The sequence below is a fragment of the Oncorhynchus mykiss genome, chromosome 2 (genome assembly GCF_013265735.2).
Source record: "Oncorhynchus mykiss isolate Arlee chromosome 2, USDA_OmykA_1.1, whole genome shotgun sequence".
Lineage (NCBI taxonomy): Eukaryota > Metazoa > Chordata > Actinopteri > Salmoniformes > Salmonidae > Oncorhynchus > Oncorhynchus mykiss.
Genome location: NC_048566.1, coordinates 32,817,848 through 32,844,501, shown reverse-complemented (window position 1 = coordinate 32,844,501; position 26,654 = coordinate 32,817,848). Strand labels below are relative to the sequence as shown.

Below are 26,654 nucleotides of genomic sequence, written 5' to 3'. Positions count from 1 at the left end.
GTTAAGTGATAGACAGATAGCAACATACTGAGGTAGCGAGTTGGGTGTGTGTGTGTGTGTGTGTGTGTGTGTGTGTGTGTGTGTGTGTGTGTGTGTGTGTGTGTGTGTGTACCATTTCTCCAATGCAAAAGGACATGTCCTTAATGCAAGGACAGACAGAGACAGACAGACATGTTCCCTAAACAGGAAGCATTTCTCCAAAACCCCTTAAACCTCCTCAACTCAGACCCTTTCTCTCCTGAATTCATCAGCTGGGTTCCTCAAACACAGAGACCAACACATCCTGCAAGGCTGAAGGCAGCAATTGACGTGTGGAAAACGATTCAATAAACAAGTCACCGTGGGAAGGCTAGCGGGACGCCCTTGACACAGCATTAACATTTAGATTGGTGTGCTAGTCAACAGGTGCACGCTAGTTGCAGTGAGTCTTTACAGGAGGCTCTGGAATGATTGGCCACTCAGTGCAAGAGAAGGAAGTGGAGAAAAAAACCCAGGCAGAAATCATTTCCCCCCTCACTTCCCACGGCGAGTAACCAGGGCCGACAGGGAACGCGAGGTTTGCAGTGAAAAAACGTCAATCACCTTTGATTGGAAGTGTCTGCTCACTGCAGCTACTGTGCAAGGGAATAAATAACAAAAACAGTGGGACTGTACGTATAGCCTATGTAATCAAACGCTTGTGTGAGAGAACAAATCGTGGGTGGAATGTGCTCTTCAGGGCAAAATGAGAACGGTTTGATCAAGTGCCTTACTTTGAAGCAGCAGTGTCACTGATCATATGAAGTACGGATGAGTGAAATCTGACTATTGATCTTACTATCAGGCCATCCAGGTGAGAGAGATTAATAGACTTGTGCTTCAAGACAAAAAAGGAGGATTACACTACTCATTCTTGGTGTGTGTCAATGCGGTCCTGTGAGACTGACGCACACAGCGTTGGGCGGCTGCCATTTTCTCTCTTTGGTTCCAACACTCAGAAACAAGCCTCAGAAACAAGATATAAAAGAAAGATACATGGCTGTGTCGCAGCCGGCCGCGACCGGGAGACCCATGAAGCGGCGTACAATTGGCCCCGTGTCCTCCAGGTTAGGGGTGGGTTTGGCCGGCCGGGATGTCCTGACACGGTCGCCAGGTGTATGGTGTTTCCCACGACACATTGGTGCTACTGGCTTCCGGGTTTATCGAGCAGTGTGTCAAGAAGCAGTGTGGCTTGGCGCGTTGTGTTTCAGAGGACGCACGGTTCTCGACATTCGCCTCTCCCGAGTCCGTACGGGAGTTGCAGCGATAGGACAAGACTAACTACCGATTGGATGTCATGAAATAGGGGGGGAAAAGGGGAAAAGAATAATATATAAATAATGTTTTACAGTGTAAGTTACATGAAATCTAAACTGTTATACCTTCATTATGTTCTTATGAATTGAACCCAACCTGAGAGCCGCACAAACTTAATTTGATACGAAAACAGTAAATGCATGATGATAACCACACATGTAGCGCTAGATGCTAATTCCTTCACCTCAGGTTAGCAGCGAAATTGGAGATGCAGTTAGCCATCTCCCCGTTCTGTTTCTCTGCGCCCCACATGCTGTGGACAAGGGGGAGAACAAACAGGCGGTTACATACAGCTACCCCGCGGCTAGCCTAGCCGCCACAATTTAGCTCTAACAATGCTAGTAACGAGACAAAGCTGAGAGCTAATGAAGATCACTAGCTAGCATTAGCCTACAGCAGGTGGTCATTCCAGCCATTACATTGAGCCTGTCCTCCTATAGCTCCTCCCACCAGCCTCCTCTGATGCATACTATACTATAGCAAGTGGATTCCAGTGACGGTCTGAGGTGTTCAGTTTGGGTCGCAGTTTATTGTAGCTAGCAACCATGCTATGCTTCTCTTGAGGAAAAATGCTTAATTTCATGTCAAATGCCAATGATGCACGGCTTTAGTAAGTCAGACTTGCTGATGGAATTGTGTGCAGACAGTAAGTGCATGTGTGTTTACGGGTCTATGGGCTAAAGAACAGGTAAGTACAGAGGGATAGTCTGTATGGCATGGGTGAGAAGTTACTACTCAATGATTGGTCACATAGTTTGGGGAAAGTTTTGGGTTATTTCCCTTTAACTAAAACTCATGAATTGAGAGCAACGCAGATATCGGTTTAGGGCAGGGGTATTCAAACTTTTTCAGTGGGGACTCCATTTTTTCAGCTTTAATTTCTGTTGACCCCATTTCTCCCCCCATGAATTTCTCCCATCCCAACCCAAATCTAACAACACAATGTTAAAATCGAATGACACAACCTTCAATGAATTGCATTTTCTGCTCTTATTAAAATGAAAATAAACCAATAAATACATTTACTTAATAATTGTTTTTGTATATTGTTCCATACAATAATCTGTACTCTTAATTGTATTATTATTATTAAAAATATGGGGGGACCCACTAGGGGTCGCGACCCCAACTTTGAATGCCACTGGTTTAGGATGCAGCTAGCTACACTTGTACAATAGGGTGACCGGGGAAGTGTACTTACACCAAATTACTGAGTGACGCCAAGCTGATCTGTTGTTGTTGTTGCTGCTGTTGTTGTTGTTGTTGCTGCTGCTGTTGTTGTTGCTGCTGCTGGGATACTGCTGGTTGCTGTTGCCAGGTGGACATGTTGCTAGGCAGCAACCCTGATGGTGTGAATGTCTGGAGCGCTGTGAGATCTGCACTTGTCAGCTGGTACTCTGAGATGGAGGGAGGGGATGAGAGGGAGGGAGAGAGATGGAGAGAGAAGGAGAAATACTCACACATTGATCAAAGTGAATATGCACACGATTCACTTACAGTGGTAAATTGTGTTATTTTCTGCCTTTGCCAATTTGGGTAATTACAGAGCAGACTGACAAAAAGAGAATAACTGAAGAAACGAATCAAAAGTATTCACCCTTGTGTTTCTGTCATCCACTGGCCCTAATACACTTGCTTTAAGACATACTACAGACATACAGTGTGTGTCCAATTCCAATATTCTGCAAGCTTTGCCCGTGAGCAGCGAGTACCCTTTTCCTCTTTACTCACCAGTGTTGTAGGCCGTCTGCATGGCGGAGAAGGGGGCTAGGAGACTGGGCGTCGCCACGGAAATCACTGGCGTGGACAGGTTCCCTTGTGAACCGCCTAACCTCTGAGCATTCTGGGAAGACAGAGGACACAGGAAAGACGCTTGAACATCAGGATGCAGGAAGTAAAGACTTATTTTAAACCAGAAGGTTTGTGCCCACGCAGTACCATGACATTCGCTAACAGTATCAAATAGAAACGAAGGTGGGGACATCCTGGCCTGTACGGTTCATGGCCTGTACGGACTTCTCTATGACACGGAAACACCAATATTCGCGGCCACGTGAACGAACAGTTGGTGGAGGTGTTCGGAAGTGTTCCACTCAAATGGAGAATCATGCGGATTGCTTGAGAGGCATGCATCGGGCAGAACAACCAGAGTGAGCGACAAAGTGATTGTGTGTGTGTTGGTGCGTGGTGATAAGTGTGTGAGTCGGGGCTCAGACTCTCCAGGGGTGGAGGTCATTGTGCCATTGGTGTCACCTTGTGAACAGTTTGTCCTAGTCAATGGATACACACACTCTAGAGAGTACTGTAGCCTACACACAATGACCTTCTGTCCATCCCAACATGGATTACACACACATGGAGTTGACCCATGCACATGCCAAAATACATACAATGCATTCACAGAGAGCTTTACCTCCATTTTGGATTTACCACACATAGTATGCATATACACGATTCTATAACATACAGTACCAGTCAAAAGTTTGGACATACCTACTCATTCAAGGGTTTATTTTTTACTACTTTCTACATTGTAAAATAATAGTGAATACAGAACTATTAAATAACACATATGGAAGTATGTAGTGAGCAAAAAAGTTTTAAACAAATCAAAATATATTTGAGATTATTCAAAGCAGCCCTTTGCCTTGATGACAGCTTTGCACACTCTTGGCATTCTCTCAACCAGCTTTATGATGTAGTTACCTGGAATGCATTTCAATTAACAGGTGTGCTTTGTTATATTATATTTATGTATAAATATATTTTGATTTGTTTAACACTTTTTTGGTAACTACATGATTCCATGTGCTATTTTATAGTTTTGATGTCTTCATTATTATTCTACAATGTAGAAAATAGTAAAAATAAAGAAAAACCATGGAATGAGTAGGTGTCCAAACTTTTGACTGGTACTGTACATTGTACTGTGCTCTTATTCGACTCATACTACACTGTAAATACTGTATACTAATTATCTACTAATATACCAGTACGACAGTATACCAGTACGACACTCATGCCTGTGAGACCACAGTGTTGACACAGCAACCACAGTCAAGTCTAGGAGTTTCTATTCACCTCACTCACCAACTCCAGCTCCTCATCGGTCTGCAGGGGGCAGTAGGACAGAGAACACGGGTTACAGCTCTGTACTAACCTGCTGATCTAGGATCAGCCCCCATTCCTAATCTTAACCATTGGCCTCATTAAGGGGAAATGCAAAACTGAACTCAGATCAGCTTCTGGGGGGATATTTCATCACACACTCACGAAAATATCAAATTCAGAACGGCAATGACGAGATGCATTTTGAAGTCAATTCTTCTTTAGCACAGTCTATAGCCGCACTCAGTGCGTGCCAAAATCAACCTTTGAATTTAATCTTATTATAATTGCTGTCCTATTAATTGTTCAATTGCTTTATAAACTAATAATGACTCAGCATCTGTTTTGTAGAAAAATGTGAGCTTCCGAGTGACACCACTCTGAGAAACAAAACTTTATTACTGTAGACATCCCAACCTCCTAAAATGTGTTGAGTCACAAGACACAATAATAAATAAATACCTCTATTTCAACAAATCAAACAGCATATGCTTCATTTTGGTATTAAATGTTTATCTCAGAAGGAATAGAGATTCATAAAGATTCAGCAGCCCATTGTTTTGTGACTGGCGGGACACCAATGAAGCATTTATCAATGTGAGAAAACAACAGACTCAGTTTGGGCCAGTAGGGCTCCCGCAGTGAATCTCTCTGTGGCTCACCAGCTGCATCAGGCTCTTGCCGCTCTGGGAGGTGATGACCCGGAGATCAGGCTTGCGGCTGTTCACCATCTGAGGGCTGGGCGGAGGTGGAGACTTGGCCAGGACTACTTTCCCCAGGCTGTTGCCATTGGAGACGGAGAGGAGGCCGGGGGAGGCCCTGGCACTGATGTAGCCGTTCGCTGGTTGAGAGGGAGACGGAGAGGAGATATTAATATGGTGTTAAGGAATGGAAGGAGTGTTTGTGTGGTGTGTGTATGCCTATCACTTACTGTAGGACAACTGTAACGCTGTGAATATTAGTATGAATCCGTAAACATTTCTCGTTTGACCCTTTCACGCATTACACTGTAACACTATGTTAAGGGAATTTTTATCTATAATGACTAATTATGTATATATTTCAATCAGGATGTACTAATCAGAATACTATGTTACTGTATATGTACTAATCAGAATACTATTATGTTACTGTATATGTACTAATCAGAATACTATTATGTTACTGTATATGTATGAATTTTCTTTCTTAATCCTAGTACTGAATATAATGTGTGTAAATATAATCAAGGATTAGAACAATGACTGTCTGTTCCTTGGTAGAAATGAATGAACTAAATCTTCAGACTGGCTAGAATGCTTATCTACACCGGAAGACCTTGGCTCAGCCATAAATTATATTAAATTGGTAGGGAGACGATGTGGGAAGGCTTGAGATACTGCCTTTGTACCAGGGTGGGAGAAGAGATGGGTTGGTACTGGAACTAATGACGTCATTTTCAGTTTATAACCTGTGGTAACCTGTATCGTGTTCAGTACTCTCGTGAATAAACTCTGCTGATTGACTTTAAGACTGGGCTCTGTCCATTATTATAGAATAAGGGTCTTACAAATCCTTATGAATTGACAGAGTGTTTCATTTTAATTGGGTATTAAAACATAGAGCAATTTAATTCCTTTAACACACTACTGACAAAACCTCATATCTTTTCACTACAGGAGCAATGTCACTCATATGTCAACCCTACGGCATCCCTATGTCAACATTCAGACAGTCCCCTTCAGGTTACGCCATGTGACACATCCCTAAGAGAAACAACCTTTTGTTATTACTCAAGACATTCCAACCTCCTAATGTGTTGTCTCATAAGACACAATAAAAAAAATATATTCAAAAAATGCCTCTAATATTTTAATTAATTTACAAATCAAACAGCGTATGCTTCGTTTTGGTTTCACTCATTATGAAGGTCTAGCCAATGAACGGCTCAATGGTGAGCAGTGTTAATCTGGGACAGCATCAAGCTACTCAGACAACAGCATTCCTGCTTGCCATGGGACAGACCCTCAGCCTGATTTCCCCTTACTTGGTTAAAAGGAGCCGTTGACTCAAAGAAAGACAGGCTCACTGTGTGGATGGGGGAGCGGGGGACTTTCCCAGCACTGTCAGGAACACAACCAGGCAAACACAGACAGTAGACACACACAGACAGAGAGAGAGAGAGAGAGAGAGAGAGAGAGAGAGAGAGATACAAAGAGACATGCACACATACTGTGGGCAGGCACACAGTCAGACGCACAACTACACACGCGCGCACACACTCCCTAGAGCTGGGCAGGGTTCTGCGATAGCAGATAAAAGTTGCTCCATGACGTGTCCCAGATGCTACCAGCATGTGACACCGTTTCATCTCAGTCACACATACTTCAGTTCAGACACAGACACAGACACAGACACAGACACACACACACACACACACACACACACACAGACACACAGACACACACACACAGACACACACACACACACACGAGTGGCAAGGAGAGAATGATGTTCGTTCCAGACTAATTTGTGTCAGCACTATCAATAACACACTACTTCCATCAAACATACAAATGCGTAACAGTTACCATAATTTTGCTCGCACCATTCACAACTGGATAGAGGACTCTGGGCAGCCAGTGAAGGTTACTTTATACTGAGGTGTTTTGGGATGGGAATATGTGAATTCACATGAGTGTGAGCCACAGCCGAGGCAAAAGTGGAACAGGGCGATGGTGGATTTTTGCGTTGTACCTGACCTAGCAGACAGACACTCGCTCAGTCCTTCCTCTAAGAAACTGGACGCTCACTCATCTACCCCAGCAACAGAGGGAGATGAAGGAGGAGAAAGAACATGTGTTAGTCAGATGTTGGCCCCAGGCCCTGGGCTCTTTGAACAACAGGGCTCTAGTGTGTAAGAATTCACACTCATTATGTGTCTGTGTGAATGCTTATCCATGCATGTGTTTGTGTAAGTACATGTTCATGTATGTGTTTATGTGTTGTATGTATGCATGAATCAACATATGCGTTTTAGTGTATACCTGTGAGTGTGTGTGTGTACTCGCTCTACTCCTATTACCCAGTGCCGGGCGTGGGAATCTCAGGAATGTCGGGTGACGTCAATGGTGACATTCCCTGAGCCCAGAGCCTGGGTCTGTGTTCAACAGCTGAGAACGAACGACAGAGCGAGGGGGAGGAGGATGTGGAGGGAGGAGGGGGAAGAGAGAGAGAGTCAGCGGGCTAGCAGGGTGAGTCACTTGAGCTGCGTCTTGGGACCACCGCACTGTTTACTGCACTGGAGGGTTACTGAGACAACTCCGGTTTAGAGAGAGAAAGGCATCGTGACTACTGTGGTCCCTGTTCTATGACTTTGTGACTTGGGTCTGATTCTGAAACTTGAGATAGGATTGTGTAACTCATTGTCGTACGAGTCTTTCAATGATATCAATGTGAAAGCCGAAACTATGCTCACAAAATCTAGGTTAAGATTTGTTGCTTAGTGCCTTAGTCACAAATAGAAAAACATATTCTGCTCTACACAATAATACAGCCATTCATTTTTGGGGAAGATGTTGTAATACAATATCTGATAATATTGTAATCTACTGATGACTGCATGCCTTGAGCAATTAGATTAGAAGTGAGGCTCTGGCCGGTGTCAAAGTCACCTCTGAGGAGATGGCTCTGCCAAGACAAGGTACAGTTTGAACCACAGGGGATTAGAGTGTGTGTGTGTGTGTGTGTGTGTGTGTGTGTGTGTGTGCGTGTGTGTGTAAAGGGGGGGGGGACATGGGGGAACAGCTGCGATAGAGGGAGAGAAGGACAGAGAGAGGGAGGGAGAAAGCGGGGTCAGGGGAGACAGAAGAAGGGGGGGTGAGGAGACGGTGAAGATGCTAGGTCAGAGTGTTCATGTCATTCAGGTCTCTCTCTACACCTCTCTTTCTCCCTCGTTTCCTCAGTCTTTCATTCTCTCTCATTCTCTTTCCCATCAACCCCCTGGGCTATTTACAAGCGGCTTTCCTGTGACCCTCAGCTGTCGCTGGCCAACAGGTGTGTTTGTGTGTTTGAGTACATGAGTGCCAGTGTCAGTGTTTGTGGAGGTTGCAATCGACTAGCTATCGTGACATCTTTTTCTCTTCCATCAAACAGTGGAGTCTGTCCCAAAGTGTAATCCATACACATTTTATGCTTTACTATAACCCACAACTCCCATCACGTCAAGGAAAGCCATGAAGGGTAAAAACTAACAAGCTAATAATCTATTGTCACAGCTACAACAGAGAGACGCAGTTCACTGTGTATACGGTATCATCTTATTTGCTAGGTAAAAACGACTCAACTAGGTATTTTAGCAGAAGTAGACGTCACTTACGAACAGGGCTCGGGCATCCTCCATTGGAGTTGTTCAGTTCACCTCCTAATAGAGCACCTGTGGAGGGAATAACAGAAGATAGCGGCCATGTTGAAAAGGACAAGTTGCACATACGAGTTGATGTGAATGGTAAGAATTGCAAAGAAAACATGAACATGAATAATGCTGAGTCCATAACATTGATGCTGTTCATCGACTACAGCTCAGCGTTCAACACCATAGTGCCCACCAAGCTCGTCACCAAGCTCAGGAACCTGGGACTGAACACCTCCCTAGATCCTGGACTTCCTGACGGGTAACCTCCAGGTGGTAAGAGTAGGCAACAATACTTAACCTCTCTTGGGTAGGGGTCAGTATTTTCACATCCGGATGAAAAGCGTGCCCAAAGTAAACTGCCTGTTACTCAGGCCTAGAAGCTTGGATAAGCATATAAGATTTGGTAGAATTGGTAGATTTGGATAGAAAACACTCTGAAGTTTCTAAAACTGTTAAAATGATGTCTGTGAGTATAACAGAACTGATATGGCAGGCAAAACCCCGAGGACAAATCATCCAAAAAAAAAGATGTTCAGCCTTCCATTGTTTCCAATGGCTTTCATGTTTATTATGAGGCGAAGTCCTCCCAGATTGCAGTTCCTAGGACTTCCACTAGATGTCAACAGTCTTTAGAAAGAGTTTCAGGCTGGTTTTTGGAAAAAATGAGGTAGAAGTTGTAGTTTTTCTAAGTGGCTCTCATTTTGGCTGTAGTGTTTCCATGCGCGTGGGTGAAAGCACGTTCTTTGTTATTCATCTCCGGTAATGAACATACTATTCTCCGTCTTAAATTGTATTGTTTATTTACGTAATAGGGTACCTGAGGTTTGATTATAAATGTTGTTTGACTTGTTTGGATAAGTTTATTGGTAATGTTTGGGATTCATTTTGTATGCATTTTGAAGGAGGGAAACCGGTGGATTATTGAATGAAGTTTTTATGGATATAAAGAAGGACTTTATTGAACAAAAGGACCATTTGTGATGTAACTGGGACCTTTTGGAGTGCCAACAGAAGAAGATCTTCAAAGGTAAGGCATTTATTATATCGCTATTTCTGACTTTTGTGTCGCACCTGCCTGGTTGAAAAATGTTTTTCATGTTTTTTACGCGGGGCACTGTCCTCAGATAATCGCACACAGCGTCTGGATTAACAAGAAGTTGAGCTTTATTTTGATGTATAATACTTGTATTTTCATGAATGTGAAATATATATATATTTCTGTAATTTGAAATTCGTGCTCTGCAATTTCACCGGATGTTGGCCAGGTGGGACACTACCGTCCCACCTGCCCATAAGAAGCTAAGCCACGCTAATCCTGGGGTACCCCCCAGGGGTGTATGCTTAGCTCCCACTTGTATTCCCTGTTCACCCATGACTGTGCGGCCACGCACAACTAATTCCATCATTAAGTTTGCTGATGACACGACGATGGTAGGCCTGATCACTAACGGCGATGAGACAGCCTACATGGAGGAAGTCAGAGACCTGGCAACCGGAGTAGGTTTTCACACCCCAATCCACATCAACAGGGCCACAGTGGAGAGGGTCAAGAGCTTCAAGTTCATCGGGGTACACATCACTGAGGAGTTAACATGGTCCCCTCACACCAGCACAGTTGTGAAGACGGCACGGCAGTGTCGCTTCTCCCTCAGGAAGCTGAAACGAGTTGGCAGACCCTTAGGAACTTTTACTGCTGCACCATCAAGAGCATCCTGACTGGTTGTATCACTGTCTGGTATGGCAACTGCATCACCCTCGTCAGGAAGGCCCTACAGAGGACGGTGTAGACAGCCAAGTTCATCATTGGGGGTGAGCTCCCAGCCATCCATGACGTACATGCTAGGAGCTGTTTGAGAAAGGCTTGAAAAATTACCAAGGCTTACAGTGCCTTGCGAAAGTATTCGGCCCCCTTGAACTTTGCACACACACACACACACACACACAGTGGGGCAAAAAAGTATTTAGTCAGCCACCAATTGTGCAGGTTCTCCCACTTAAAAAGATGAGAGGCCTGTAATTTTCATCATTGGTACACTTCAACTATGACAGACAAAATGAGGAAAAAAAATCCAGAAAATCACATTGTAGGATTTTTAATGAATTTATTTGCAAACTATGGTGGAAAATAAGTATTTGGTCACCTACAAACAAGCAAGATGTCTGGCTCTCACAGACCTGTAACAACTTCTTTAAGAGGCTCCTCTGTCATCCACTCGTTACCTGTATTAATGGCACCTGTTTGAACTTGTTATCAGTATAAAAGACACCTGTCCACAACCTCAAACAGTCACACTCCAAACTCCACTATGGCCAAGACCAAAGAGCTGTCAAAGGACACCAGAAACAAAATTGAAGACCTGCACCAGGCTGGGAAGACTGAATCGGCACTAGGTAAGCAGCTTGGTTTGAAGAAATCAACTGTGGGAGCAATTATTAGGAAATGGAAGACATACAAGACAGACTAAAATTCTGCAGTGCCAGACGTGTCCCCCTGCTTAAGCCAGTACATGTCCAGGCCTGTCTGAAGTTTGCTAGAGAGCATTTGGATGATCCAGAAGAAGATTGGGAGAATGTCATATGGTCAGATGAAACCAAAATATAACTTTTTGGTAAAGACTCATCTCGTCGTGTTTGGAGGACAAAGAATGCTGAGTTGCATCCAAAGAACACCATACCTACTGTGAAGCATGGGGGTGGAAACATCATGCTTTGGGGCTGTTTTTCTGCAAAGGGACCAGGACGACTGATCCGTGTAAAGGAAAGAATGAATATGGCCATATATCGTGAGATTTTGAGTGAAAACCTCCTTCCATCAACAAGGGCATTGAAGATGAAACGTGGCTGGGTTTTTCAGAATGACAATGATCCCAAACACACCGCCCGGGCAACAAAGGAGTGGCTTCGTAAGAATAATTTCAAGGTCCTGGAGTGGCCTAGCCAGTCTCCAGATCTCAACCCCATAGAAAATCTTTGGAGGGAGTTGAAAGTCTGTGTTGCCCAGCAACAGCCCCAAAACATCACTGCTCTAGAGGAGATCTGCATGGAGGAATGCGCCAAAGTACCAGCAACAGTGTGTGAAAACCTTGTGAAGACTTACAGAAAACGTTTGACCTCTGTCATTGCCAACAAAGGGTACATAACAAAGTATTGAGATAAACTTTTGTTATTGACCAAATACTTATTTTCCACCATAATTTCCAAATAAATTCATTAAAAATCCTACAATGTGATTTTCTGGATTCTTCTCATTTTGTCTGTCATAGTTGAAGTGTACCTATGATGAAAATTACAGGCCTCTCATCTTTTTAAGTGGGAGAACTTGCACAATTGGTGGCTGACTAAATACTTTTTTGCCCCACTGTGTGTGTGTATATATATATATATATAAAAAAATCCAGAAAATCACATTGTAGTGATATATATATATATCACTACAATGTGATTTTCTGGATTTTTATATATATATATATATATATATATATATATATATATATATATACATACATACATACATACACACACACACACACACACACACACACACACACATATATATATATACACACACATACACACATATATATATATATATATATATATATATATATATATATATATATATATATATATATATATATATATATATACATATATACACACACACATACACATATACATATATATATATATATATATATACATACACACACAGTATATCACAAAAGTGAGTACACCCCTCACATTTTTGTAAATATTTGAGTATATCTTTTCATGTGACAACACCAAAGAAATGACACTTTGCTACAATGTAAAGTAGTGAGTGTACAGCTTGTATAACAGTTTAAATTTGCTGCCCCCTCAAAATAACTCAACACACAGCCATTAAACTAAACTAAACCGCTGGCAACAAAAGTGAGTACACCCCTAAGTGAAAATGTCCAAATTGGACCCAAAATTTCAATATTTTGTGTGGCCACCATAATTTTCCAGCACTAAATCTCTTGGGCATGGAGTTCACCAGAGCTTCACAGGTTGCCACTGGAGTCCTCTTCCACTCCTCCATGACGACATCACGGAGCTGGTGGATGTCAGAGACCTTGCACTCCTCCACCTTCCGTTTGAGGATGGTGGTATTAATGTTTCGTATAAACCTCCTATCACGCCTTCATTTAAACTCTTGCGCACACACACAACTTATGCCATACTTATCCCTGCCTACATGTACAGTACATCTCAAATACTCCAGTATCCCTGCACATTTTGTACTGGCACTGCACCTGTATATAGCTTCCTCTTATTTTTTATTTCTCCTGTTTTTTATTTTGTATTATTAGTTCAATATTACTGCACTGTTGTGTAGGGCTTGCAAGTTAAGTATATCACTGTACTTGTACATGTGACAAATAAAACTTGAACTTGTGATGAAGTAAACCATTAACCACTGTCCACTCTGTTCCTTACCTGCGCTGGCCGGTCGCTGTGGTAACCCTGGAGACCCAGTGTTCCTCTGGAGAGATGGTTGCTGTGGCGAAAGCAGGCGGGGGTCTGTGAGGGTGGAGGTGACGAAGGAGGTGGTTACCAGGCCGCCAGAGTTACTGAACTGGAGAGCATTCTGATTGGACACTGGCACTGTGACGGGCATGGAGAAAGTGGGCTGTGGGACGGCTGACTGGAGGAGAGACAGGAACAGGGGCTTAGAAATTTAAACGCACGATTGGCACATGTATAATGTTAAACACACACTCTCAGAAGCATGTGCATGCACAAGAACACACACATACTATCGCACAAGATTTGTTAGCATGCAAACTGACTTGTGGAAATAAGAAGCTGAAAAAGTGTTTGCTTTCAGATCACATGCAAGATTATGTGTACATCATAAAAGCTACATGGGATTGTTATTGCATTGGTTATTGGTGACATGTCATATAGTATCTTTAATTGCAGGGAAAATTGAAGAGAAACCATTGGAGAAAAAAAAGTTTTTTTGCACAGAGCTTGGAACTTTGAGTATCTGATATGTAGCCTCAACCTGAGAGGTTGACTGCTAATTTGCTTACTTTTACCTGGAAGTAAATGTTTACCCTTAAAAATGTATATAACTAGCCACTAAAACATTCTCTAAAGTATCAAGGAGTGCTTTCTTAAAGTATAAGAAGTGTAGTTAGCAAATAGCTTTGAACAGGTCCCGAGTCAGCTAAATAATACTAGCCGTGTGACCCAGCCCAACACCAGGTCCTAGTCAGAGACAGGACCCAGGCCAGGATTGTCCACTCTTCTGCCTGTAACCCATTTCACCCTGTTCCTCATCATGTCAGAAAGCAGGCAGGGCCTCTATATATAGAATATGGGCCAAGCGTGGCCTGGTACTGTATGTGCTGAGTGGGACCCAGTTTAAAAGAGAGAAAGAAGATGCTCTACTCTGTCCATCATATCGACCTTCCTTCCCGTTAGCCTACAGTCTATTCCACAAGTTTACATCTGGGATGTGTGTGTGATGTTATACAGGGGAAGAAAGGGGAGCAGGGAGGACTAAGTTATTTTGGTATTGTGTGTTTTGTATTGTATCTGACATAATCTGATAAGAGTCCTGTCATTCTTGTGACAAACCATTTGTCAATGTGGGGAGACGGAGTGTGTCCTTTTCCTTTCTTTATAGCATTTTAGTATACTGAGTAGCAGTCTGTGTCTGCATTATCCTGTTCTAGTGACGAACAACAACAGTGCTAGGTAACGTAAAGACAGAAAGGCATCCGGGCTGTCACTAGTGCTGTAGCTCCTCTGACCCATAAGACCCGTGAGGGTGTCATGTCACGTACACAACTTCCCTCAATATGCTGCATATGGCAACAATGTTCAGGGGACTATGGTGACAAAACCAATCTGCCTTGGACTCCACAATAATAGAGATGTCTCAAATCCCAGAGCACCAGAAACAGAGAGAGGCAGAGAAAGAAAGAAAGAAAGCACGAGAGAGGGTAGGGGAGAGAAAAAGAAGAGTGAAAGAGAAATAAAGAGAAAGACAGAGAAAGACCAAATGGGTAAACCTACTGGGCATGCTGGTGGCTAGGTCTGGAATCTGGGGAGGTAGTCTACAATATAAGGCAGAAGGTTACAGCACTGCACACTGGCCAGGCAGAGAGGAGGGAGGGATGGATGGATGGGTGGAGGGATGGAAGTGGGGTTAGTGTGATGGGGCAGAGGTGTGGAAACGTGGAGCATACAGCACTGGGACAGCACTCCCTACATACACTTATCTCATTAAAATACTGTTGAATACACAACTGATGTACACTAAACTGTGCTGTGCCATTTGGTCAGATGTCTCTTGGATAACAAGTTATTCAGTGGTATTGCTACGTTAGGTCAGATAACTGCCAGTGGGCATAATCTTAATATTAGAGTAGAGTGGCTCATTCATTGTGTCAAGTACATGGCATTACAAAGGCACTAAAATTAATCATATTGGATAAATAATAGTCATTCAGCTTTTCCTCGGGCTAAGTGGGTTCGTTGAAGGCAGCTCAAGGCCTCCAACGGCATAACAAAAAATGAACCTATTTTTCTCAGCGGAGCGCTACATTGGTGTATTTCCTAGATGCGAGGGTATCAGAATGAATTAAACTCATGCCCTACTTTCCTTCCCTCCCTCTTGTCCTAGAAGCCTTTGAAAGTTCCCTTTCAACTTTAGGAAATGTCTCTTCCTATTTGTTAGCAGTGATGGATTAAAACCACAAAAACAACTTTCAAACAACGTTCCGTTGACCTTTGACATTTGACTACAATGTTGATCTCACCAGTGAATACTCTGTAAAATGCAATTAGATTGAATCGTTATACAAAAATAATGCTCAGCTTTAATCTTAGTATTGTTGGAATACAGGAGGGAAAACGAGTGCTTTAAACATTTCTAAAATAACTTCAATAGACGGAGAAATAAACAACATTTGTCTCTCTTTTTAGTACAAATTTGACAGCGACAGCCTATTTCAAAAAACAACAGGAAACGCATAACATTGCAAACAATATCAAGTAACATCACTTAAATCTGAAAAGCTAAATCAGCTGTGTCACCAATTGGCAAGTTCCAGTCTTGCCTTATAATTCTGTACATGCCTGTAGACTGTATAGCTAGCCTCCCTATGCTCCCTAGGGCCTTCTACTTGACTCCGGGGATTGCAGTACGAGTGGGATTAAGCGTGTATATCCCAGCCCCCTAGCTGTTATGTTGGTGGATTATGATGCTGTTGAGGGAGATTGGTGCTGTATGCTTCCGTTTGCAACAGTGCGCCCTGTGAAAGGTGTGCCGGGCAAGGTGGGGGATGGGGGCTTGCTTGCTTCCAATCGACTGAGGCGGGAGCTACACTCTCCAGGGGGTAGCAGATTGAATTCTATTTTTCTTCTTTCTACTCAGAAATGCTTTTAGGAGCCATTTCAGCTCACCACAAACATCAAAGTGTTGGAGATAAGGCTTAGGTTAAATGAGCGGTATTTACTGAATTGATTCGATAGAGAGACATTCAACTTTTTTGCTGAACTGCTGCTTCAATGTAACTGAGTGGTTGGTTGTGTGATAATATCAGTTTTGGATAACAAAACCTTTCCATCAACATTGTTTTTTTTTTGTTTTAGTGACAATATCCTACATAATGCAGATTATGCAATACATTGTAGTACATGTTGTATAATACATTCTAAGAAACCAGGGCTTAAATCAGAGATAGGTGTGTATATCTCCAGTTCAGCTCATCCTGTGAGCAGTAAAGTCCTTCACATTGTCTATCGAGTTCTACTCGGGACAAAGTCCCATCCCTCGTGACCAATAGGGAGGCCAGATCAGACAGGAAGCCTGGTTGTAAATTGAGTGCTTCTCATTAAACTGACGTTAATGACATTACTGAGCCCTGGTGGAAAATAATGAATCATAAAAAAATTGGCACCGGAGAGAGGAATAAAAGAGGCGATAAACCGTGGCAGCGTGCCAATTATAAGGCAGCCCTGGAGAGTGTCTGACTGACACCATGGAAAATGAGGAACGGCCTATCCAAACCTAGATAGTTTTACAGATAAAGTGTGACCAACACCCTTGAAAAGCATTAATTTGTATGATTCTTCTCACTCTAACAAAGGGGTGACAACGCATAATGAGATCTATTGCTTTGAATGCGTTATGCCCCGTTTGCTATGGCACTTTTATGTAGTCTTTATGAAATCTGCCAATAGCTTATGAATGACTCCTGAGACCGGTTATGTCATGTTTATGAAGTCTTTACGATTACTTCCTAAATGGTTGGCTGCGACCACTCAATCAGACTGTTGAGCTCCGCGCCCAAACCTCCTTGCCCTTGCCCGGGCACACACGATCAGGGGGGGGGGGGGGGGGTGAGAAATGGAGGGGAGTGGGTGCTCTGTGAGTATTTGGGTTGCTGTCTGCAACCGGATCTGGGTAAAATCCAGTCCAGGTAACACAGCAGTTGCAGTACTGCTCACGGTACTCACTGACAGCCTATAGCTCTGCATCATTTTATCAAACTCCTCGTCAATTTTTTTGTATTTCTCCTCAGTGTGGGGGGTGAGGGAGAAGGGCTCCTCAGGGTCTGGGCTCTCTGAGTCCCGGTGCTCTTTCTTGTTCAGAGCCTTGGTCCGTTTGTTCCCACAACAGAGAGAGAGAGAGAGAGGGAGGTTAGAGAACGTGACGAGAGGACGATGGTACTCACGCCATAGCGCTTGAACAGGATATCCAGGTCCTCGTTCTTGCGGTACTTGTCATCGTTTAACGGGCTTTGGTCGATGGAGTCGTCGCCGTCCGGCTCAGGGCTGTTGCAACCATTAAAGCCTTTCTTTCGCAACGTCTACAGCGGTTAGAGGAAGAAGAAGCAGAGGAAGGAGGAAAACATTTCATTTTCACACACAATTATGTCAACAACACCCATCATCCAGACTATACCACCATTTAAATTCTAATAATGATAAAGAAAAGATCAGCGATGGCATTCGAACAAGACCAGTAACATGATTCTGAGCCTCAGATAATATAAAACATCGATCCATTCCAGGAAGGTCAGCATCTATGACCATCGTTTCGAAGCTAACTACCTTCAAAGGTCTACTCTACACAAATCAACAAAGACGTCTGAAATAAGGCATTATTACTGGACAATGACTAACAATTTATAACAAAACGTTCATATATATATATATATATATATATATATATATATATATATATATATATATATATATATATATATATATATATATATATATATATATATATATATATATATATATATATATATATATATATATATATATATAAAATAATGTTTTGTTATAAATATATATACACAGTTGAAGTCAGAAGTTTACATACACTTAGGTTGGAGTCATTAAAACTCGTTTTTCAACCACTCCACAAATGTCTTGTTAATAAACTATAGTTTTGGAAAGTCAGTTAGGACATCTACTTTGTGCATGACACAAGTAATTTTTCCAACAATTGTTTACAGACAGATTATTTTCACGGTATCCCAATTCCAGTGGGTCAGAAGTTGACATAGACTAAATTGACTGTGCATTTAAACAGCTTGGAAAATTCCAGAAAATGATGTCATGGCTTTAGAAGCTTCTGATAGGCTAATCAAATCAAATCAAATCAAATTTTATTTGTCACATACACATGGTTAGCAGATGTTAATGCGAGTGTAGCGAAATGCTTGTGCTTCTAGTTCCGACAATGCAGTAATAACAAGTAATCTAACTAACAATTCCAAAACTACTGTCTTGTACACAGTGTAAGGGGATAAAGAATATGTACATAAGGATATATGAATGAGTGATGGTACAGAGCAGCATAGGCAAGACATCATTTGAGTCAATTGGAGGTGTACCTGTGGGTGTATTTCAAGGCCTACCTTCAAACTCAGTGCCTCTTTGCTTGACATCATGGGAAATCAAAAGAAATTAGCCAAGACCTCAAAAAGTATTGTAGACCTCCACAAGTCCGGTTCATCCTTGGGAGCAATTTCCAAATGCCTGAAGGTACCACGTTCATCTGTACAAACAATAGTACGCAAGTATAAACACCATGGGACCACGCAGCCATCATACCGCTCAGGAAGGAGACGCGTTCTGTCTCCTAGAGATGAACGTACTTTGGTGCGAAAAGTGTAAATCAATCCCAGAACAACAGTAAAGGACCTTGTGAAGATGCTGGAGGAAACCGGTACAAAAGTATCTATATCCACAGTAAAACGAGTCCTATATTGACATAACCTGAAAGGCTGTTCAGCAAGGAAGAAGACACGGCTCCAAAACTGCCATAAAAAAGCCAGACTAGGATTTGCAACTGCACATGGGGATAAAGATCGTACTTTTTGGAGAAATGTCCTCTGGTCTGATGAAACGAAAATAGAACTGTTTGGCCATAATGACCATCGTTATGTCTGGAGAAAAAAGCTGAAGAACACCATCCCAACCATGAAGCACGGGGGTGACAGCATCATGTTGTGGGGGTGCTTTGCTGTAGGAGGGACTGGTGCACTTCATAAAATAGATGGCATCATGAGGAGGAAAATCACGTGGATATATTGAAGCAACATTCAAGACATCAGTCAGGAAGTTAAAGCTTGGTTGCAAATGGGTCTTCCAAATGAACAATGACTCCAAGCAAACTTGCAAGCAAAGTTTTGGCAAAATGGCTTCTTTCAAAGTCAAGGTATTGGAGTGGCCATCACAAAGCCCTGACCTCAATCCTATAGAAAATATGTGGACAGAACTGAAAGAGGCCTACAAACCTGACCCAGTTACACCAGCTCTGTCAGTATGAATGGGCCAAAATTCACCCGACTTATTGTGGGAAGGTTGTGGAAGGCTACCTGAAACTTTTGACCAAAGTTAAACAATTTAAAGGCAATGCTACCAAATACTAATTGAGTGTATGTAAACTTCTGACCCTCTGGGAATGTAATGAAAGAAATAAAAGCTGAAAAATAATTCTCTCTACTATTATTCTGACATTTCACATTCTTAAAATAAAGTGGTGATCCTAACTGACCTAAGCCTGGGAATTTTTACTAGGATTAAATGTCAGGAATTGTGAAAAACTGAGTTTGAATGTATTTGGCTAAGGTGTATGTAAACGTCCAACTTCAACTGCACACACACACCGGTTCAAAAGTTGGGGTCACATAGAAATGTCCTTGTTAAAAAAAAAAAACACTTTTATTGTCTATTAAAATATCAGATTGATCAGAAATACAGTGTAGACATTGTTAATGTTGTAAATGACTATTGTAGCTGGAAACGACAGATTTTTATGGAATAGCTACATAGGCTAACAGAGGCCCATTATCAGAAACTACCACTCCTGTGTTCCAATGACACGTGTTAGCTAATCCAAGTTTATAATTTTAAAAAGGCTAATTGATCATTAGAAAACCCTTTTACAACTATGTTAGCACAGCTGAAAACTGTGTTTCTGATTAAAGAAGCAATAAAACTGGCCTTCTTTAGACGTGTTGAGTATCTGGAGCATCAGCATTTGTGGGTTTGATTACAGGCTCAAAATGGCCCGAAACAAAGAACTTTCTTCTGAAACTCGTCAGTCAATTCTTGTTCTGAGAAATGAAAGCTATTCCAAGTGAGAAATTGCCAAGAAACTGAAGATCTCATACAATACTGTGTATTACTCCTTTCACAGAACAGCCCAAACTGGCTCTAACCAGAATAGAAAGAGGAGTGGGAGGCCCCGGTGCACAACTGAGCAAGAGGACAAGTACATTAGACAGTCTAGTTTGAGAAACAGACACCTCACAAGTCCTCAACTGGCAGCTTCATTAAAAACACCAGTCTCGATGTCAACAGTGAAGAGGTGACTCCGGGATGCTGGCCTTCTAGGCAGAGTTGCAAAAAAAGCAATATCTCAGACTGGCCAATAAAAATAAAAGATTAAGATGGGAAAAAGAACACAGACACTGGACAGAGTAACTCTGCCTAGAAGGCCAGCATCCAGGAGTCGCCTGTTCACTGTTGACGTTGAGACTGGTGTTTTGTGTGTGTTTTGTGGGAAGATAGGGCTATTTGTCACAAAAAAAATCAAGCGCTCTGATGAAACTGGCTCTCATGAGGACCGCCAGAGGAAGGAAGACCAAGAGTTACCTCTGCAGCAGAGGACAAGTTCATTAGCATTACCAGACTCAGAAATCGGCAATTAACTGCACCTCAGATTGCAGCCCAAATAAATGCTTCACAGAGTTCAAGTAACACATCACATCAGCATCACATCAGAGTTTGCCGTTCATGGAAGAATTTCTGCAAAGAAACCACTACTAAAGGACACCAATAATAAGAAGAGACTTGCTTGGGACAAGAAACACGAGCAATGGACATTAGACCAGTGGAAGTCTGTCCTTTGGTCTTATGAGTCCAAGTTTGAGATTTTTGGTGTCTTTGTGAGATGCAGAGTAGGTGAACGGATGATCTCCGCATGTGTGGTCCCCACCGTTAAGCATGGAGGTGGTGGTGTGGGGGTGCTTTTCTGGTGACACTGTCAGTGATTTATTTGGAATTCAAGGCACACTTAACCAGCATGACTACCACAGCATTCTGCAGTGTTACGCCATCCCATCTGGTTTGCGCTTAGCGGGACTATGATTTGTTTTTCAACAGGACAATGACCCAAAACACACCTCCAGGCTGTATAAGGGCTACTTGACCAAGACGGAGAGTGAGGGAGAGCTGCATCAGATGACCTGGCCTCCACAATCACCCGACCTCAACCCAATTGAGATGGTTTGGGGACCTCAGAGTGAAGGAAAGCAAATGCTCAGCTTGTTTGGGAACTCCTTCAAGACTGTGGGAAAAGCATTCCAGGTGACTACCTCATGAAGCTGGTTTAGAGAATGCCAAGAGTGTGCAAAGAGTGGCTACTTTGAAGAATCTAAAATCTAAAATATATTTTCATTTGTTTAACACTTTTTTGGTATGTTATTTCATAGTTTTGATGTCTTCACTATTATTCTACAATGTAGAAAATAGTAAAAATAAAGAAAAACCCTGGAATGAGTAGGTGTGTCCAAACTTTTGACTGGTACTGTATATATTTTCTTGTCACATACACCGGATAGATGTAGGGTCAGCCGTAGTAGTATGGCGCTCCTGGAGATAAGTGCCTTGTTTAAGGGCACATCAACGTGTTTTTTCATCTGTCAGCTCGGATTTTCGAGCACCTCTAAATTGATGTGAAGCGTCTCGCCAACAAAAGCCATTGAGCAAAGGTAAAGGGTAGGGGGTGAAACGGAAGCACACCACCAGCCACAGAGCTAGAGCAGTCAGGCCATCTCAGCTCTAATGCACAGTGGAAAGGGTCTTGTTTTGGTATTATTCTGGAAACAAGCTTTACTGTAAGTAGCTTTGTCAGTGGCATCTGGACCAAACAGCAAACCAGATTCCGACACTAGCAAAATGAATTCTAACCTAGAGTGTGAATTCTAACCTATTCAGTTGTATTCTATATGGAAAAGGGGAATGTGTTTTTAAGTAAAGCAACATAAATAAATGGGTATCTACAGTACTGTGTGGCAGAGAGATGACTGTATTATCCGCCATACAGTGAGTGCTGCCTGATGGGAGATTTGATTAGTAGATAAGTGGATGTTCTCTAGGACACCCACTAGGGACGATCACTGTTCTCTGTGTAGTGAGGATGACTCAATACCATGAAATTCAATGCCAAGCTGAGAGGCAGAGAGAAAAAAGACGTAAAAAGACGAATGCAGTCATTAGCTACCCAACTGTGAAGTTAAATCCAGGTTTACTGAGCTAAACCCCCCAATACAGATCAAATGCACTTTAAATGTGATGCCAATACTATTATCCATAATGTAAAGTATGATATCCAAAATATATAGTATATATTATATCCATATTATTACACACATTATGAAATACATTCCACATTCCACCCACATGGAGATGATTCTTCCATCAGTACCCGATTTCTCTGTTGAGGCATATCAATTCAAAATCAGTGCACTGATCAAATTAGACACTAGAACTTCCTGACACTGTTCAGCCACCATACTGTTTATTCTGCACTGTTCATGGAAAACATGATCCGTGTTCGTCTGTGCTGACCTAAAAAGCTAAAAACTAACAATGACAACATGTGACAAAAGTCTGTGCGGGGGACGTGTTAGTCATGGACATATGCAGCCGACTGTCAACATAACAAAAATCGCTACATACAAAACTGCCCTGACAATAGGACCTGGCAGTCCTATATAATGACACACACACACACACACACACACACACACACACACACACACACACGTCAGCTGATCCGCTCGTCTCAGTCAGCTCCATCTGTTCACCGGTCCCTCCGCACCTCTCCCCCACTGGCACAATCTTTCAAGTGCTGCCCTCTATTATGTTGCCAGGGTAAGATTCCCCTGTAGAGCAGCACGCAGTGACTGGCTAGGCTATGAGCTTCCCTGCCCCTCCCCCTCTGGCACTCTCATCCCATCTCCTGCTCTCCCTCACTCTCTCTTTCATTCTCTCGTGGTCACTTGGTCCTTGTCTCCCTCTCCAGCTGTATCTCTCACTTTCCTTCACCTTTCACCCTCTTTCCTTCCACTCTATCCATTTATATTAATTTCTCTCTCTCAGGATCTCGTAATCAATCCATACAGTCCTCTCACTTCAGCCTCCTATTCTCCCACATGTTTTACTATGCTGCTCTCCTTAGTCCTCTTATCCGGCCTTCACTTTCCTCCATCTCCTGTCTATCCATCTCTCTCCTCACCCGTCTTCTTTTTACCTGCTCTCCCTCTTCCTCTGTTGACCTATTCCCACAGCTTCCCATCCTATTTTTTGCTCTCAAAATGCCATCCATCTCTCCTTTTCTACCTCCTCTCTCACTTTAGAATGGAAGTATGTGGTGAACAGTACGGGCTGGGGCCCTTGTCCACAAAGGCAGAATGTAATGTCACGTCCCATTTGCAGTTGTCCGCATTCAGGTACATGGAGCCCCCCAGGGCATCCTGATAGAGCACAACTAAAGCCTCTGCTTACTACGCTACTGGGCTGCCAAAGAACACATCACTAACGTGGCTGCATCGGGGAAACTGAGTGGCCATAGCGGCTCCGTCCGGCTTTATCCTCCCCATTCATTCGACAGTAGCACATCCCTGAAGAATGTCTTCCACCATTACCACTATAGCCAGCAGTGGGTGTTTTTACTTATACATGTGGTTAATGGATCCCCTCGATCACACCATCTCAGGAGGGGCCGATGGCTTGCTTCCTCACAGAGTACAGAGGTAGCGGACCATGCCCTCATTGGATATGGATGGTCTAGAATCTGCCGGGTGTCAGATGTCAGATAGCAGCTCATAGGATGATAGTGTACGTATGCATATGAGGAGGACCATATGATCTGTCTGCAATCACATCCTGTTGCATTTAACAGTCTAAAATGGGCATAATGCTGCATAAGCTCTTTAAAATATTGAGATTCATTTTAACTCCGGCATCAAATCACACTATTTATTTAGCTTGCCGTGATGAAAAAATAAATGTGGTTTTCATTTGCTCTTAAATAATCAACCCTGCTACATTAATGTTCCTGGCAGTAACAACAACAAACATGATGCAGACTAAGTGCCTGTTAAACAAAAACAAAAAACTGAATCTGATTTGATGCCATTTACCATCACACCCTCGTGCCTCATCATTAAACCTATTACCGTCTCCATGGCGATCATGGTGCGTCATGTGACCTTTGGAGGCCACGTGATAAGGAGAAGGCCCCATTGACCCTGTCCTGATCAGGATATTGGGATACGACAGGTCTTAGGGGACGTCCCAGGAATTTGGTTGACATGGCAAAATGGGATTAGTCCCGAGGTAGGGAGCATCGCCAGGGCAACAGAGGGAGGCCCGCCTCCTAGGGAACCATCAGCGTTATGATAGGACAGTTCCGAAGGGCCCTGGCCTCTACCCAGAAACCCTTTTGGTGGTGAGCCACCATATTGGAAAGTGATGGGCAATTATATGTTCTAATTGGAATCAATTACTTAGAGGGAATCTTGTCAAGAGCTGTTTTGTGGCGCATATCGTGAGGAGCTCCTCTCACCGTGACCTTGAATCGGGGAAGTGACAAAGTCTTTAAGCCATGCAGTGGGAAGATCTTCCTCTTTGAGCTGTTTAAGAAAAAAGGCATCCCCTCTTCTTCCTCTTTCCTCTCCATGGCTATTAATCTCCTTCCTCCTTCAGAGCTCATTCTCCCTCGTTTTTCCTTCCCTCGCCCCTGATTGGGATCTGCAGTCAAGCGGATTAACACGTTCTGGCATGAGAGGCAGGCTGCCCACACACACACACACACACACACACACACACACACACACACACAAACACGTGCAGCACAGAGAGAAGCCGTGTGTGTACATATGCATCACCTCCCAGCTGTGTACTAGAGTGAAGGAATGCCCAACTGTGTGAAGAATATTGAGTGTGAGTGTGTGTGTACGTACAGTACCAGTCAAAAGTTTGGACACACCTACTCGTTTGTTTTTTTCTTTATTTTTACTATGTTCTACATTGTAGAATAATAGTGAAGACATAAAAAAATATGAAATAACAAATAAAATACAATTTTAAATTTGTCACATACACATGTTAATGCGAGTGTAGCGAAATGCTTGTGCTTCTAGTTCCGACAATGCAGTAATAACCAACGAGTAATCTAACCTAAAAATTCCACAACTGCTACCTTATACACACAAGTGTAAAGGGATAAAGAATATGTACATAAAGTGATGGTACAGAACTGCATAGGCAAGATGCAGTAGATGGTATCGAGTACAGTATATACACATATGAGATGAGTAATGTAGGGTATGTAAACAAAGTGGCATAGTTTAAAGTGGCTAGTGATACATGTATTACATAAAGATGCAGTAGATGATATACACATATGGAATTATGTAGTAACCCAAAAAATGTTTAAACAAATCTAAATATATTTGAGATTCTTCAAAGCAACCACCCTTTGCCTTGATAACAGCTTGGCATTCTCTTAACCAGCTTCACCTGGAATGCTTTTCCAACAGTCTTGAAGGAGTTTCCACATATGCTGAGCACTTGTTGGCTGCTTTTCCTTCACTTGGAGGTCCCCAAACCATCTCAATTGGGTTGAGGTCGGGTGATTGTGGAGGCCAGGTCATCTGATGCAGCACCCCATCACTCTCCTTCTTGGCCAAATAGCCCTTATACAGCCTGGAGGTGTGTTTTGGGTCATTGATAGTCCCACTAAGCGCAAACCAGATGGGATGGCGTATCGCTGCAGAATGCTGTGGTAGCCATGCTGTTTAAGTGTGGCTTGAATTCTGAATAATTCACAGACAGTGTCACCAGCAAAGCACTCCCACACCATCACACCTCCTCGTCCATGCTTCACGGTGGGAACCACACATGCGGAGATCATCCGTTCATCTACTCTGCATCTCACAGCGGTTGGAACCAAAAATCTCCAATTTGGACTCATCAGACCAAAGGACAGATTTCCACCGGTCTAATGTCCATTGCTCGTGTTTCTTGGCCCAAGCAAGTCTCTTCTTCTTATTGGTGTCCTTTAGTAGTGGTTTCTTTGCAGCAATTTGACCATGAAGGCCTGATTCACGCAGTCTCCTCTGAACAGCTGATGTTGAGATGTGTCTGTTACTTGAACTTTGAAGCATTTATTTGGGCTGCAATCTGAGGTGCAGTTAATTGCCGAATTCTGAGTCTGGTAATGCTAATGAACTTGTCCTCTGCT

The 26,654-nt window shown here is 42.8% G+C and overlaps 1 protein-coding gene across 11 annotated transcripts in view; it reads right to left on the bottom strand.

Moving 5' to 3' along the window:
* The window catches only part of LOC110487398 (myocyte-specific enhancer factor 2D homolog), a 76,544-nt gene that overhangs the window by 7,642 nt on the left and 42,248 nt on the right, over positions 1–26,654 (bottom strand). For 3 of the 11 annotated variants that reach the window (XM_036945942.1, XM_036945896.1, XM_036945904.1), the window contains exons 4-11: positions 17,336–17,473; positions 13,298–13,505; positions 8,801–8,857; positions 5,106–5,284; positions 4,417–4,446; positions 3,067–3,178; positions 2,537–2,732; positions 1,520–1,588 (exon numbers count right to left, since the gene is read on the bottom strand). In XM_036945942.1, coding sequence (XP_036801837.1) covers positions 1,520–1,588; positions 2,537–2,732; positions 3,067–3,178; positions 4,417–4,446; positions 5,106–5,284; positions 8,801–8,857; positions 13,298–13,505; positions 17,336–17,473 — 989 coding nt within the window. Of the gene's footprint in view, positions 1–1,519; positions 1,589–2,536; positions 2,733–3,066; positions 3,179–4,416; positions 4,447–5,105; positions 5,285–8,800; positions 8,858–13,297; positions 13,506–17,335; positions 17,474–17,553; positions 17,689–26,654 lie in introns of all 11 variants that reach the window. The other 8 variants (XM_036945952.1, XM_036945960.1, XM_036945920.1 and 5 more) reach the window with 7 other exon arrangements.